At 43.8% G+C, this 12,735-nt stretch overlaps 1 protein-coding gene across 1 annotated transcript in view; it reads left to right on the top strand.

Annotated features, from left to right (window-relative positions):
* intu (inturned planar cell polarity protein) overlaps positions 1-12,735 on the top strand; it is a 191,922-nt gene that overhangs the window by 171,427 nt on the left and 7,760 nt on the right. The window contains exon 14 of the mRNA XM_086005287.1: positions 2,754-2,920. Within this exon, the coding sequence (XP_085861413.1) occupies positions 2,754-2,920 (167 nt within the window). The remainder of the gene's footprint in view (positions 1-2,753; positions 2,921-12,735) is intronic.

The raw sequence follows: 12,735 nt of genomic DNA, 5'->3' as shown, positions 1-12,735 counted from the left end.
TTTCGCTTCAGTATTTATCAGGGAGATAGAACAGGTGGACATGACATTGGATGATGAGATTAGTGCATTTAAAATAAAAAAGGGAATATATTAAATAAACCAATCAAACTCAAAGAGGATAAAACCACGCATTTTAAAATAATCTAGGGAAGCGATAGCAGAGGCATTACTACACATATTGAATAATTTGTTAAAAAACGGTGTAGTGCCAGAGGACTGGCGGATAGCTTACGTAATACCGATATTTAAGAAGGGGGATAGAACATTTCCAGGGAATTATAGACCAGTCAGCTTAACATTGATGGTAGGAAAAATAATGGAATCCCTACTAAAGGAGAAAATAGAGAACATCTAGAAACCAAAAATATAATAATGAATAGTCAGCATGGATTTCAAAAGGGAAAGTCTTGCTTGACCAACCTTATTGAATATTTTGAAGAGGCAACAGAGAGAGTAGATAATGGTAATGCAGTAGATGTAATTCATCTGGATTTTCAAAAGGTCCTGGATAAGGTACCCCATAATAGACTGATGAACAAGGTCAGAGAATGCGGAGTCAGGGGACAAGTAGCAGAATGGATTGCTGGCTGGCTTCAGGACAGAAAGCAGAGAGTAGGAGTAAAGGGTAGCTATTCACAGTGGCAGAAGGTGGGTAGTGGTGTTCCACAAAGATCAGTGCTGGGACCACTGTTCACAATTTACATTAACGATTTAGACTTTGGAATCAAAAACGCAATTTCAAAATTTGCAGATGACACCAAATTGGAGGGGATAGTCAATACTGAGGAGGACTGCAATAAATTACAGGAGGACATTAATAAACTTGTTGAATGGGCATATAATTGGCAAATGAATTTCAACACAGATAAATGTGAGGTATTACATTTTGGGAAGAAGAATAGGGAGGTCACTTATCACTTGGAGGATACGAGTCTAGGTGGGGTAGAGGAACAAAGGGATCTCGGAGTACAAATACACAAATCACGAAAAGTTACGACACAGGTTAGCAACGCCATAAAAAAGCAAACCAGGCACTAGGGTTTATTTCTAGAGGGATAGAATTGACAAGTAGGGAAGTTATGCTAAACCTGTATCGAACCTTGGTTAGACCACACTTGGAGTGCAGTACTGTGTACAGTTCTGGTCGCCATATAAAAAGAGGCACTGGAGAAGATGCAGAGAAGATTTACAAGGATGATACCAGAAATGCGAGGGTATACATATCAGCAAATAATTAACAGGCTGGGTCTCTTTTCTCTTGAAAAAAGAAGGCTGAGGGGTGACCTAATAGAGATCTTTAAAATTATGAAAGGTTTTGATAGAGTGGATACAGAGAGAATGTTTCCACTTGTGGGGAAGAGCATAACTAGAGGCCATCAATTATAAGGTAGTCACCAAGAAATCAAATAGGGAATTCAGAAGAAACTTCTTTACCCAAAGAGTGGTGAGAATGTGGAACTCGCTACTACAGGGAGTGGTTGAAGCGAATAGTATAGATGCATTAAAGGGGAGGCTAGACAAGCATAAGAGGGAAAAGGGAATAGAGGGTTATGCTGATAGATTTAGATGAGGAAAGACGGGAGGAGGCTCGTGTGGAGCATAAACGCCGGCATGGACTGGTTGGGCCGAATGGCCTGTTTCTGTGCCGTATATCCAATGTAATCCTATGTATCTGTGGCGAGTGACTCACCTCCTGACTCCCCAAAGCCTTTCCACCATCTACAAGGCACAACTCAGGAGTGTGATGGAATACATTCCACTTTCCTGGATGAGTGCAGCTCCAACAACACTCAAGAAGCTCGACGCCATCCAGGACAAAGCAGCCCGCTTGATTGGCACCCTATCCACCACCTTAAACATTCACTCCCTCCACCACCAGCGCAGCGTGGCTGCAGTATGTACCATCTACAAGATGCACTGCAGCAACTCGCCAAGGCTTCTTCGACAGCACCTCCCAAACCCGGGACCTCTACTACCTAGAAGGACAAAGGCAGCAGGCGCATGGGAACACCACCACCTCGAAGTTCCACTCCAATTCACACACCATCCTGACTTGGAAATATATCGCCGATCCTTCATCGCTGCTTCGAAATCCTGGAACTCCCTCACTAACAGCACTGTTGGGAGTACCTTCACCACATGGACTGCTGTGGTTCAAGAAGGCGGCTCACCACCACCTTCTCAAGGGAAATTAGGGATGGGCAGCAAATGCTGGCTTTGCCAGTGGCACCCACACCCCATGAACAAATTTTTTAAAAATTGGCAGTCTTACTCAATAAGACCACTTATTCCATTATATCTCAACTCGTGTTACCAACTTTGGTGATTTTCCTTTTAGTTTCAACAGATGTTTATGAGTTGCTGTTATGGTAAAGGGAACTATCTATCATGGCCTGTCAAACAGCCAACTAAGCTTTCCTGGTAGGAAGAATAGCGTTTGAGGGATGGTCAATACTAGCATTTGAACTGTGTGCTTCTGAATTAAACATTTTTACAGCTTCCTGCTGTGCATCCTTTATTTTTTTCACCTCACAAGTTTTTGATGTATCCATGAAGAAGAATCACTTTCTGTGCGCTAACCTACAACATATGTGCTACCCTTTGATAAGTCCATTGTCACCACTTCAGTCTTAGAACCAGACAAAGTGGAGAAGTTAAATTAATTGGAATTCTTTCAGTATTTGAAGATTTGCATAGTAATTTGCAGACCTGACAGATAACCATTATGATTTTTTTAAATATATTTTTAATAGGAAAGGAAATGCCCAGATATTATCCATAATTCAACTCAAATAAATCTCAGGAACAGTAGCTCAGGACTTGGTCCAGTGAAGGAACATGGTGTCTTATTCCAATGTAATCCTGAAAACTGGACTGACCAGAAGAAGCCTCCACCTATCATGTCCTACTGGGTTGTTGGGTGAGTCAGCAAGACCTTGATCAATAGCTGTGATGTTTGGAGTTCTAATTTCTCTGTTTTTTTCACTCAATGCCTAATTGTTCATCTCCCAGTTTCACTGGTGGCAGCCACAATAACTAACTAAACTTTAAGGATTCCCGAATGTTTTTCAGATGTTACATAGCATATACAGCACAGAAAAGGGCCATTCAACCCAACTAGCCTGTGTTGGTGTTTGTACTCCAAAAAAGTCTCCCCCATTCCATCTGCGTCATCTCAGTCTTTCAGCATATCTTTCTATTCCCTTTTCTCTCATGTACTCATCGAATTTTTTTGAAAGCATCTAAGCTATTTGCCTCAACCATTTCCTGTGGTAGTGAGTTCACATTCTAACAACTCTTGAGTAAAGAATTTTTTACTTATTCCCCTATCGGATTTATTAGTAACTAACTAGGGTTAAGGCTGCAGAACATTCTGGGGGGAAGGGTGAATAGCCAGAGGTCGTGGTCCATATCGGTACCAATGACATAGGTAAAAAGGAGGATGAGGTCCTGCAAGGAGCTAAGAAAGAGATTAAAAAGCAGGACCTCAAAGGTAGTAATCTCTGGATTACTCCCGGTGCCACACGCGAGTATCAAAATAGGATAGAGCAGATGAATGCGTGGCTGGAGAGATTGTGCAGGAGGGAGGGTTTCAGATTCCTGGGGCATTGGGGCCGGTTCTGGGGAGGTGGGACCTGTACAGGCCGGACGGGTTGCACCTCAACAGAGCTGGTACCAATATCCTTGCGGGGAGGTTTGCTAGTGCTGTTGGGGAGGGTTTAAACTAAGTTGGCAGGGGATTAGGCACCAGGATGTAGTATTAGAAAGGAGAAATAAAGGGCATAAAGGATTGGGAGAATCGGATAGCACTGAAGTGAGAAATAGTAAGGTATTAGGTGGGGTTAAACTAAGAGAGAACACAGGATGGTCTAAGATAGGTTTACAGTGTATGTATGTGAACGCACGAAGTATAATAAACAAGGTTGGTGAGCTGCAGGCGCAAATAGCCACATGGGAATATGATGTCGTGGCAATAACGGAGACCTAGCTGAAAAAAGGGCAGGATTGGGTATTAAATATTCCTGGATATAAGGTGTTCAGGAAAGATAGGGAAGGAAAGATAGGAAGTGGTGTGGCAGTATTGGTTAAGGAGAATGTTACAGTGCTGGAAAGAGATGTCCTGGAGGGGTCAAGGACAGAATCTATATGGCTAGAGTTAAGAAATAATAGAGATGCCATTGCAGTACTAGGTGTATTCTATAGGCCACCAACTAGTGGGAAAAATATGGAGGAGCAAATGTGCTGAGAAATGCAAGAGCTATAGAATAGTGATAATGGGGGACTTTAGCTATCCTAATATAGACTGGGACAGTAATAATGTAAAGGGCAGAGAGGGGGAAGAATTTCTGGAGTGTGTCCAGGAGAACTTTCTTGATCAGTATGTTTCCGGCCCAACGAGGAAGGAGGCATTGCTGGATCTGGTTCTGGAGAATGAGGTAGGTCAAGTGGAGCAAGTATCAGTAGGTGAACATTTAGGGAACAGTGATCATAGTATCATAAGAACATAAGAAATAGGAGCAGGAGGAGGCCATTTGGCCCTTCGAGCCTGCTCCGACATTAAATAAGATCATGGCTGATCATCTACCTCATCTCCACTCTCCTGCACTATCCCCATATCCCTTGATTCCCTTAATATTGAAAAACTTATCGATCTCTGTCTTGAATATACTCAATGATTGAGCCTTACAGCCCTCTGGGGTAGAGAATTCCAAAGATTCACCACCCTCTGAATGAAGAAATTTCTCCTCATCTCTGTACTAAATGGCCGACCCCTTATTCTGAGACTGTGACCCCTGGTTCTAGACTCCCCAGCCAGGGGAAATATTCTCCCTGCATCTACCCTGTCAAGCCGTATAAGAATTTTGTATGTTTCAATGAGATCACCTCTCATTCTTCTAAACTCTAGAGACTAGGTCTAGTCTACTCAATCTCTCCTCGTAGGACAATCCCCCCATTCCAGGAACTAGTCTGGTGAACCCTCTAAGGCAAGTATATCCTTCCTTAGGTAAGGAGACCAAAACTGTACACAATACTCCAGGTGTGGTCTCACCAGGGCCTTATATAATTACAGTAAGACGTCTTTACTCTTATACTCAAATCCTCTTGTAATAGCCAACATACCATTTGCTTTCCTAATTGCTTGCTGTATCTGCATTTTAACTTTCAGTGATTCATGTACAAGGACACCCAGGTCCCTCTGAACACCAACATTTCCCAATCTCCATTTTTTTAAAAACGCTGCATTCCCACCCAGCTTTCACAGAATCACAGAAACCCCACAATGCAGATAGAGGCCATTTCGGCCCATCGAGCCTGCACCGACACATATCCCACCCGATCCCCGTAACCCCACGTATTTAATCCCCCTAACACTAAGGGTCAATTTATCATGGCCAATCAACCTAACCCGCACACCTTTGGACTGTGGGAGGAAACCGGAGCACCCGGAGGAAACCCACGCAAACACGGGGAGGATGTGCAAACTCCACACAGACAGTCACCCGAGGCCGGATTTGAACCCGGGTCCCTGGCGCTGTGAGGCAACAGTGCTAACCACTATGCCACCGAGCTTTGTAAGGTTTCGATTAGGTATGGAAAAGGACAGGGAGCAATCTAGAGTAAAAATACTTAATTGGAGGAAGGCCAATTTCAGTGGGATGAGAACGGATCTGGCTTGGGTAAATTGGAATCAAAGATTGGCAGACAAAACTGTAATGGAACGATGGGATGCCTTTAAAGAGGAAATAGTTCGGGTACAGTCGAGGTACATTCCCACGAGGGGGAAAGGTAGGGCAACTAAAGTCAGAGCTCCCTGGATGACGAAAGAGATAGAGAGTAAGATGAAGCAGAAAAAGAGCGTGTATGTCAGATGTCAGGTTGAGAATACATCTGAGAATCAGGCTAAATATAGAAAGTTCAGAGAAGTGAAAAAGAAAATAAGAGGGGCAAAGAGAGGGTAATGAGAATAGAATGGCAGCTAACATAAAAGGTATTCCAAAAGTCTTCTATGGGCATATAAATAGTAAACAGGTAGTAAGAGGAGGAGTGGGGCCGATTAGGAACCAAAAATGAGACCTAAGCATGGAGGTAGAGGGTATGGCTAAGGTGCTAAATGAGTACTTTGCATCTATCTTCACCAAGGAAGAAGATGCTGCCATAGACATAGTGAAGGAGGGGGTAGAGGAGATACTGGATGGGATAAAAATTGATAAAGAGGAGGTACTAGAAAGGCTGGCTGTACTTAAAAGTAGATAAGTCACCAGGACCAGATGGGATGCACCTTAGGACACTGAGGTAAGTGAAGGAAAAAATCGCGGAGGTACTGGCCATAATCTTCCAATCCTCCTTAGAAATGGCCGTGGTGCCACAGGACTAGAGAATTGCAAATGTTGCACCCGTGCTCAAAAAAGGGTGTAAAGATAAACCCAGCAACTACGGGCCGGTCAGTTTAACCTTGGTAATGGGGAAGCTTTTAGAAACAGTGATCCAGGATAAAATTAACAGTCACTTGGACAAGTGTGGATTAATTAAGGAAAGCCAGCACAGATTTGTTAAAGGCAAATCGTGTTTAACCAACTTGATCGAGTTTTTTGATGAGGTAACAGAGAGGGTTGATGAGGGCAATGTGGTTGATGTGGTGTACATGGATTTCCAAAAGGCGTTCAGCAAAGTGCCACATAATAGGCTTGCCAGCAAAGTTGAAGCCCATGGACTAAAAGAGACAGTGGCAGCATGGATATGAAATTGGCTAAGTGACAGGAAACAGAGTAGTGGTGAATGGTTGTTTTTCAGACTGGGGGAAGGTATACAGTGGTGTTCCCCAGGGGTCGGTTCTAGGGCCACTGCTTTTCTTGATATATATTAATGACTTGGACTTGGGTGCACAGGGCACAATTTCAAAATTTGCAGATGACACAAAACTTGGAAGTATAGTGAACAGTGAGGAGGATAGTGATAGACTTCAAGAGGACATAGACAGGCTGGTGGAATGGGTGGACACATGGCAGATGAAATTTAATGCCGAAAAGTGCAAAGTGATACATTTTGGTAGAAAGAATGAGGAGAGGAAATATAAAATAAAGGGTACAATCCTAAACAGGGTGCATGAACAGAGAGACCTAGGGGTATGTGTGCACAAATCGTTGAAGGTGGCAGGGCAGGTTGAGAAAGCAGTTAAAAAAGCTTATGGGATCTTGGGCTTCATGAATAGAGGTATAGAGTACAAAAGCATGGCAATTTTGATAAACCTGTATAAAACACTGGTTCGGCTTCAACTGGAGTATTGTGTCCAATTCTGGGCACAGCACTTTATGGAGGATGTGAAGCCCTTGGAGAGGGTGCAGAAAAGATTTACGAGAATGATTCCAGGGATGAGGGACTTCAGTTACGTGGATAGACTGGAGAAGCTGGGGTTGTTCTCCTTAGAGCAGAGAAGATTGAGAGGGGATTTGAGGTGTTCAAAATCATGAGGGGCCTGGACAGAGTAGATAAGAGAGAAACTGTTCCCATTGACTGGTCGAGAACCAGAGGACACATATTTAAGGTGATTGCCAGAAGAACCAAAGGCGACATGAGGAAAACCTTTTTTACTCAGAGAGTGGTTAGGATCTGGAATGCAATGCTTGAAAGGGTGGTGGAGGCAGACTCAATCACGGCTTTCAAAAGGGAGTTGGATAAGTACCTGAAGGAAAACATTTTGTTAGGCTTTGGGGAAAGGGTGGGGGACTGGGATTAGCTGAAGTGCTCTTGCAGAGATCTGGCACGGACTCACCAGACCAAATGGCCGCCTTCCGTGCTGTAACCATTCTATGATTCTATGATCTTGTATTCATGGTCCCTAGTTTTGGATTCTCCCACAAGTGGAAACGTTCTCTCCACATCTATCCTGTTCAACCTATTCATAATTTTTAAAGACCTTTATCAGGTCATCTCTTTGTAACCTGTTCAATCTTTTCTGATAGCTGTAATATCTCAGTTTTGGTACCATCCTTATAAGTCTTTTTTGCACTTTCTCCAGTGCTTCTATGTCCTTTTTATAGTATGGAGTCAAGAACTGTGCACGGTACTCATAAGTGCAGCCTGACGAGAGTCCTATACAAATTTAGCATAACGTCACTACTTTTGAATTTTATACTCCTAGAAATAAATCTGTGTGCTTTGTTAGCATTTTTAATTGTTTGGCTGACCTGTGATTCTGCTTTCAGTAATTTGTTCACCTGCATCCCTAGATCCCTTTGCTTTTCTACCTTATTCGGTTTTTTTTTCTAATGTGTAGGTGCTGTATAGAAACATAGCAACATAGAAGATAGGAGCAGGAGTAGGCCATTCGGCCCTTCGAGCCTGCTCCACCATTCAATGAGATCATGGCTGATCATCCAAATTCAGTACCCTGTCCCTGCCTTCTCCCCATATCCCTTGATCCCTTTAGCCTTAAGAAATATATCCAACTCCTTCTTGAATATATTTAATGAACTGGCCTCCACCGCCTTCTGTGGCAGAGAATTCCACAGGTTCACCACTCTCTGGGTGAAGAAATTCCTCCTCATTTCAGTCCTAAATGGCTTACCCCTTATCCTTAGACTATGACCCCTGGTTCTGGACTCCCCGGCCATCGGAAACATCCTTCCTGCATCGAGTCTGTCCAGGCCTGACAGAATTTTATAGGTTTCGATTAGATCCCCTCTCAATCTTCTAAACTCCAGTGAGTATAAGCCCAATCGACACAATCTCTCCTCATACGTCATTCCTGCCATCCCAGGTATCAGCCTGGTGAATCTTCGCTGTACTCCTTCCATGGCAAGAACGTCCTTCCTCAGATAAGGCGACCAAAACTGCACACAATACTCAAGGTGCGGTCTCACCAAGGCCCTGTACAACTGCAGCAAGACATCCTTGTTCCTGTACTCGAACCCTCTTGCTACGAAGGCCAACATACCATTTGCCTTCTTAACCGCCTGCTGCACCTGCATGCTTACCTTCAGCGACTGGTGCACAAGAACACCCAGGTCTCTTTGCACATCCCCTTCTCCCAATCTATTGCCATTCAAATAATAATCTGCCTTCCTGTTTTTGCCACCAAAGTGGATAACCTCACATTTATCCACATTATAGTGCATTTGCCATGTTTCTGCCCAATCACCCAACCTGTCCAAATCGTACTGGAGTTTCACGACATCCTCCTCACAGCATACCCTCCCACCCAGCTTTGTGTCGTCTGCAAATTTGGAGATATTACATCCAATTCCCTCGTCCAGATCATTAATATATATTGTGAACAGCTGGGGTCCTAGGACCGATCCTTGCGGTACCCCACTAGTCATTGCCTGCCACTCGGAAAACGACCCGTTTATTCCAACTCTTTGCATTCTGTCCGCCAACCAGTTCTCTATCCAAGTCAATACCTTGCCCCCAATCCCATGTGCCTTAATTTTGCACGCTAATCTCTTATGCGGGACCTTATCGAAAGCCTTCTGAAAGTCCAAATACACCACATCCACTGGTTCTCCCTTATCTATTTTACCAGTTACATCCTCAAAAAATTCCAGTAGATTAGTCAAGCATGATTTACCTTTTGTAAATCCATGTTGACTTTGTCCGATCCTGTCACTGCTTTCCAAGTGCTCTGCTATTACATCTTTTATAATGGACTCTAGCATTTTCCCCACTACCGATGTCAGGCTTACCGGTCTATAATTCCCCGCTTTTTCTCGACCACCTTTTTTGAATAGTGGGGTAACATTAGCTACCCTCCAATCCATGGGTACTGTTCCAGAGTCTATCGAGTTCTGGAAGATGACCAGCAATGCATCTACTATTTCTAGGGCCATTTCTTTAAGTACCCTAGGATGTAGATTATCAGGCCCTGGGGATTTATCGGCCTTCAGTCCCCATCAATTTTCCTAACACCATTTCCCTACAAATACTGATTTCTTTCAGTTCTACCCTTTCATCAGACCCTATGTTCCCTGGCATCTCTGGGAGGTTATTTGTGTCCTCCTTTGTGAAGACAGAACCAAAATATGTATTTAGTTGGTCTGCCATTTCTTTGTTCCCCATTATAAGTTCCCCTGATTCTGACTGCAAGGGACCTACGCTTGACTTCACCAATCTTTTTCTCTTCACATATCTATAAAAGCTTTTACAGTCAGTTTTTATGTTCCCTGCAAGCTTACTCTCATATTCTATTTTCCCTTTCTTAATTAATCCCTTTGTCCTCCTTTGTTGAATCCTAAACTGCTCCCAATCCTCAGGATTATTGCTTTTTCTGGCCAATTTCTATGTCCTCTCCTTGGATCTTATGCTATCCCTAATTTCCCTTGTTAGCCACGGTTGAGTCACCTTTTTTGTTTTATTTTTATGCCAAACTGGGATGAACAAATTCTGTAGTTCATCCATTCGGTCTTTGAATGTTTGCCATTGCCTATCCACTGTCAACCCTTTGAGTGACATTCCCCAATCAATCCTACCCAACTCGCTCCTCAGACCATCGTAGTTTCCTTTATTTAAATTGAGGACCCTAGTCTCTGAGTCAACTACTTCATTCTCCATCTTAATGAAGAATTCGATCATATTATGATAGCTCCGACCCAAGGGGCCTCGTACAACAAGATTGCTAATTAATCCTTTCTCGTTACATAATACCCAGTTTAAGATGGCCTGATCTCTGGTTGGTTCCTCGACATATTGGTCCAGGAAACCATCCCGTAAACACTCCAGGAATTCCTCCTCCACAGTATTGTTACTAATTTGGTTAGCCCAATCTATATGTAGATTAAAGTCACCCATGATGACTGCTGTGCCCTTATTGCACGCTTCTTTAATTTCCCTTTTAATGCCATTCCTAAACTCCGCCTTACTGTTTGGAGGTCTATATACCACTCCCACTAACGTTTTCTGCCCCTTAGTATTTCTCAATTCTACCCATACAGATTCCACATCATCAGAGCTAATATCCTTCCTTACAATTGTGTTAATCCCTTCTTTAACCAGTAATGCTACCCCACCTCCCTTTCCTTTTTGCCTATCTTTCCGGAATATCGAATACCCCTGGATGGTGAGTTCCCAGCCTTGGCCATCCTTGAGCCACGTTTCCGTAATCCCAACCAAATCATATTCGTTTACCTCTATTTGCGCAGCCAATTCATCCACCTTATTACGAATGCTCCTCGCATTAAGACACAAAGCCTTCAGGCTTGTTTTTTTAACGCTCTTAGACCTATTAGAATTATTATTTACTGTGGCCACGTTTGATTTAAACCGTTGATTTCTCTGACTGCCACTTTTGTTTTTCTCCTTCCTATCTTTTGCTTTTATCCTTGTTTCCCTTTCCTCTGTCTCCCTGCTCAGGTTCCCAACCCTCTGCCATTTTAGTTTAAATCCTCCCCCAGAGCACTTGCAAACATTCCCCCTAGGACATCGGTTCTAGCCCTGCCCAGGTGCAAACCGTCCGGTTTGAACTGGGCCCACCTCCCCCAGAACCTGTTCCAATGTCCCAGGAACTTGAATCCCTCCCCCTTGCACCATTCCTCTAGCCACGTATTCATCTGAAATATCCTTCTATTTCTACTCTGACTAGCACGTGGCACTGGTAGCAATCCTGAGATTACTACCTTTGAGGTCCTATTTTTTAATTTACCTCCTAACTCCCTATATTCCGCTTTTAGGACATCATCCCGCTTTTAACCTATATCGTTGGTGCCTATGTGCACCACGACAACTGGCTGTTCACCCTCCCCTTCCAAGATGTTCTGCAGCCGCTCTGAGACATCCTTGACCCTTGCACCAGGGAGGCAACACACCATCCTGGAGTCTCGTTTGTAGCCGCAGAAACGCCTATCTATTCCCCTTACAATAGAATCCCCTATTACTATAGCTCTACCCCTCTTTTTCCTCCCGTGCTGTGGAGCAGAGCCACTCTGATAAGCCATCCCCCCCAACAGCACTCAGTGGTGTATCTGTTTGAGAGGGGGATGTCCACAGGGGACCCCTGCACTACCTGCCTGCGCCTAGTACTCCGCCTGTTGGTCACCCATTCCCTTTCTTCCTGTCCAACCTCTACCTGCGGTGTGTTCAACTCCGTAAACGTGCTATTCACGATGTCCTGAGCACCGCGAACGTTCCAGTATGCATCCAATCGCAGCTCCAGTGCCGCAATGCGGTTTGTCAGTGTTGTATCCGTGTGTTAATGGAGACACGGAATGCAGGAGTTGGTTTAACAGGTGTTTACTGAACAAAGTCTGGAGGTGAACTAAAAGATACAAGACGCTACACAGGCTTATATACGAGTGGTCACTACCGGTATTACAGTACACAGGGGCTCTTAAAGGTACATACACTACAATTCCTCCCCTTTTAGATAATTAGGACATAACATTTTAAGTAATCATTAATTAACATGTTTACAAGAACAATAATCTACACATTTGCTGCAGTTAATCAATTATAAGTCAGTCTCTCTGGAGGCTTCCTGACTCGGTCCGGATAACGCCTCGGTGGTGTAGTAGTTTTCGGTGGTGTAGTAGGTTCTTTTGGCAAGGTCGATTCGGCTTGAATGCCAGTGTCGGGTTCATCTGGTTCCAGTATCACCGGATCGGAGGTAGATACTATGGGTATCTCTGCTTCATCATTAGGCGTATAGAGTTGTGGTGTAGGTTGTCCCTTTTCGGATGACTCTATGATCTGGTCAGCATGGCGCCTTATGCTTTCACCAATGTCCACGGTATACATCAGCGGTCC

The sequence above is a fragment of the Somniosus microcephalus genome, chromosome 2, assembly GCF_052327205.1.
Source record: "Somniosus microcephalus isolate GS21.2 chromosome 2, FLI_Smic_1.0, whole genome shotgun sequence".
NCBI classification, from domain to species: Eukaryota; Metazoa; Chordata; class Chondrichthyes; order Squaliformes; family Somniosidae; genus Somniosus; species Somniosus microcephalus.
The sequence above is the reverse complement of the archived record's forward strand: the minus strand, read 5'-3'. Positions and strand labels throughout refer to the sequence as shown.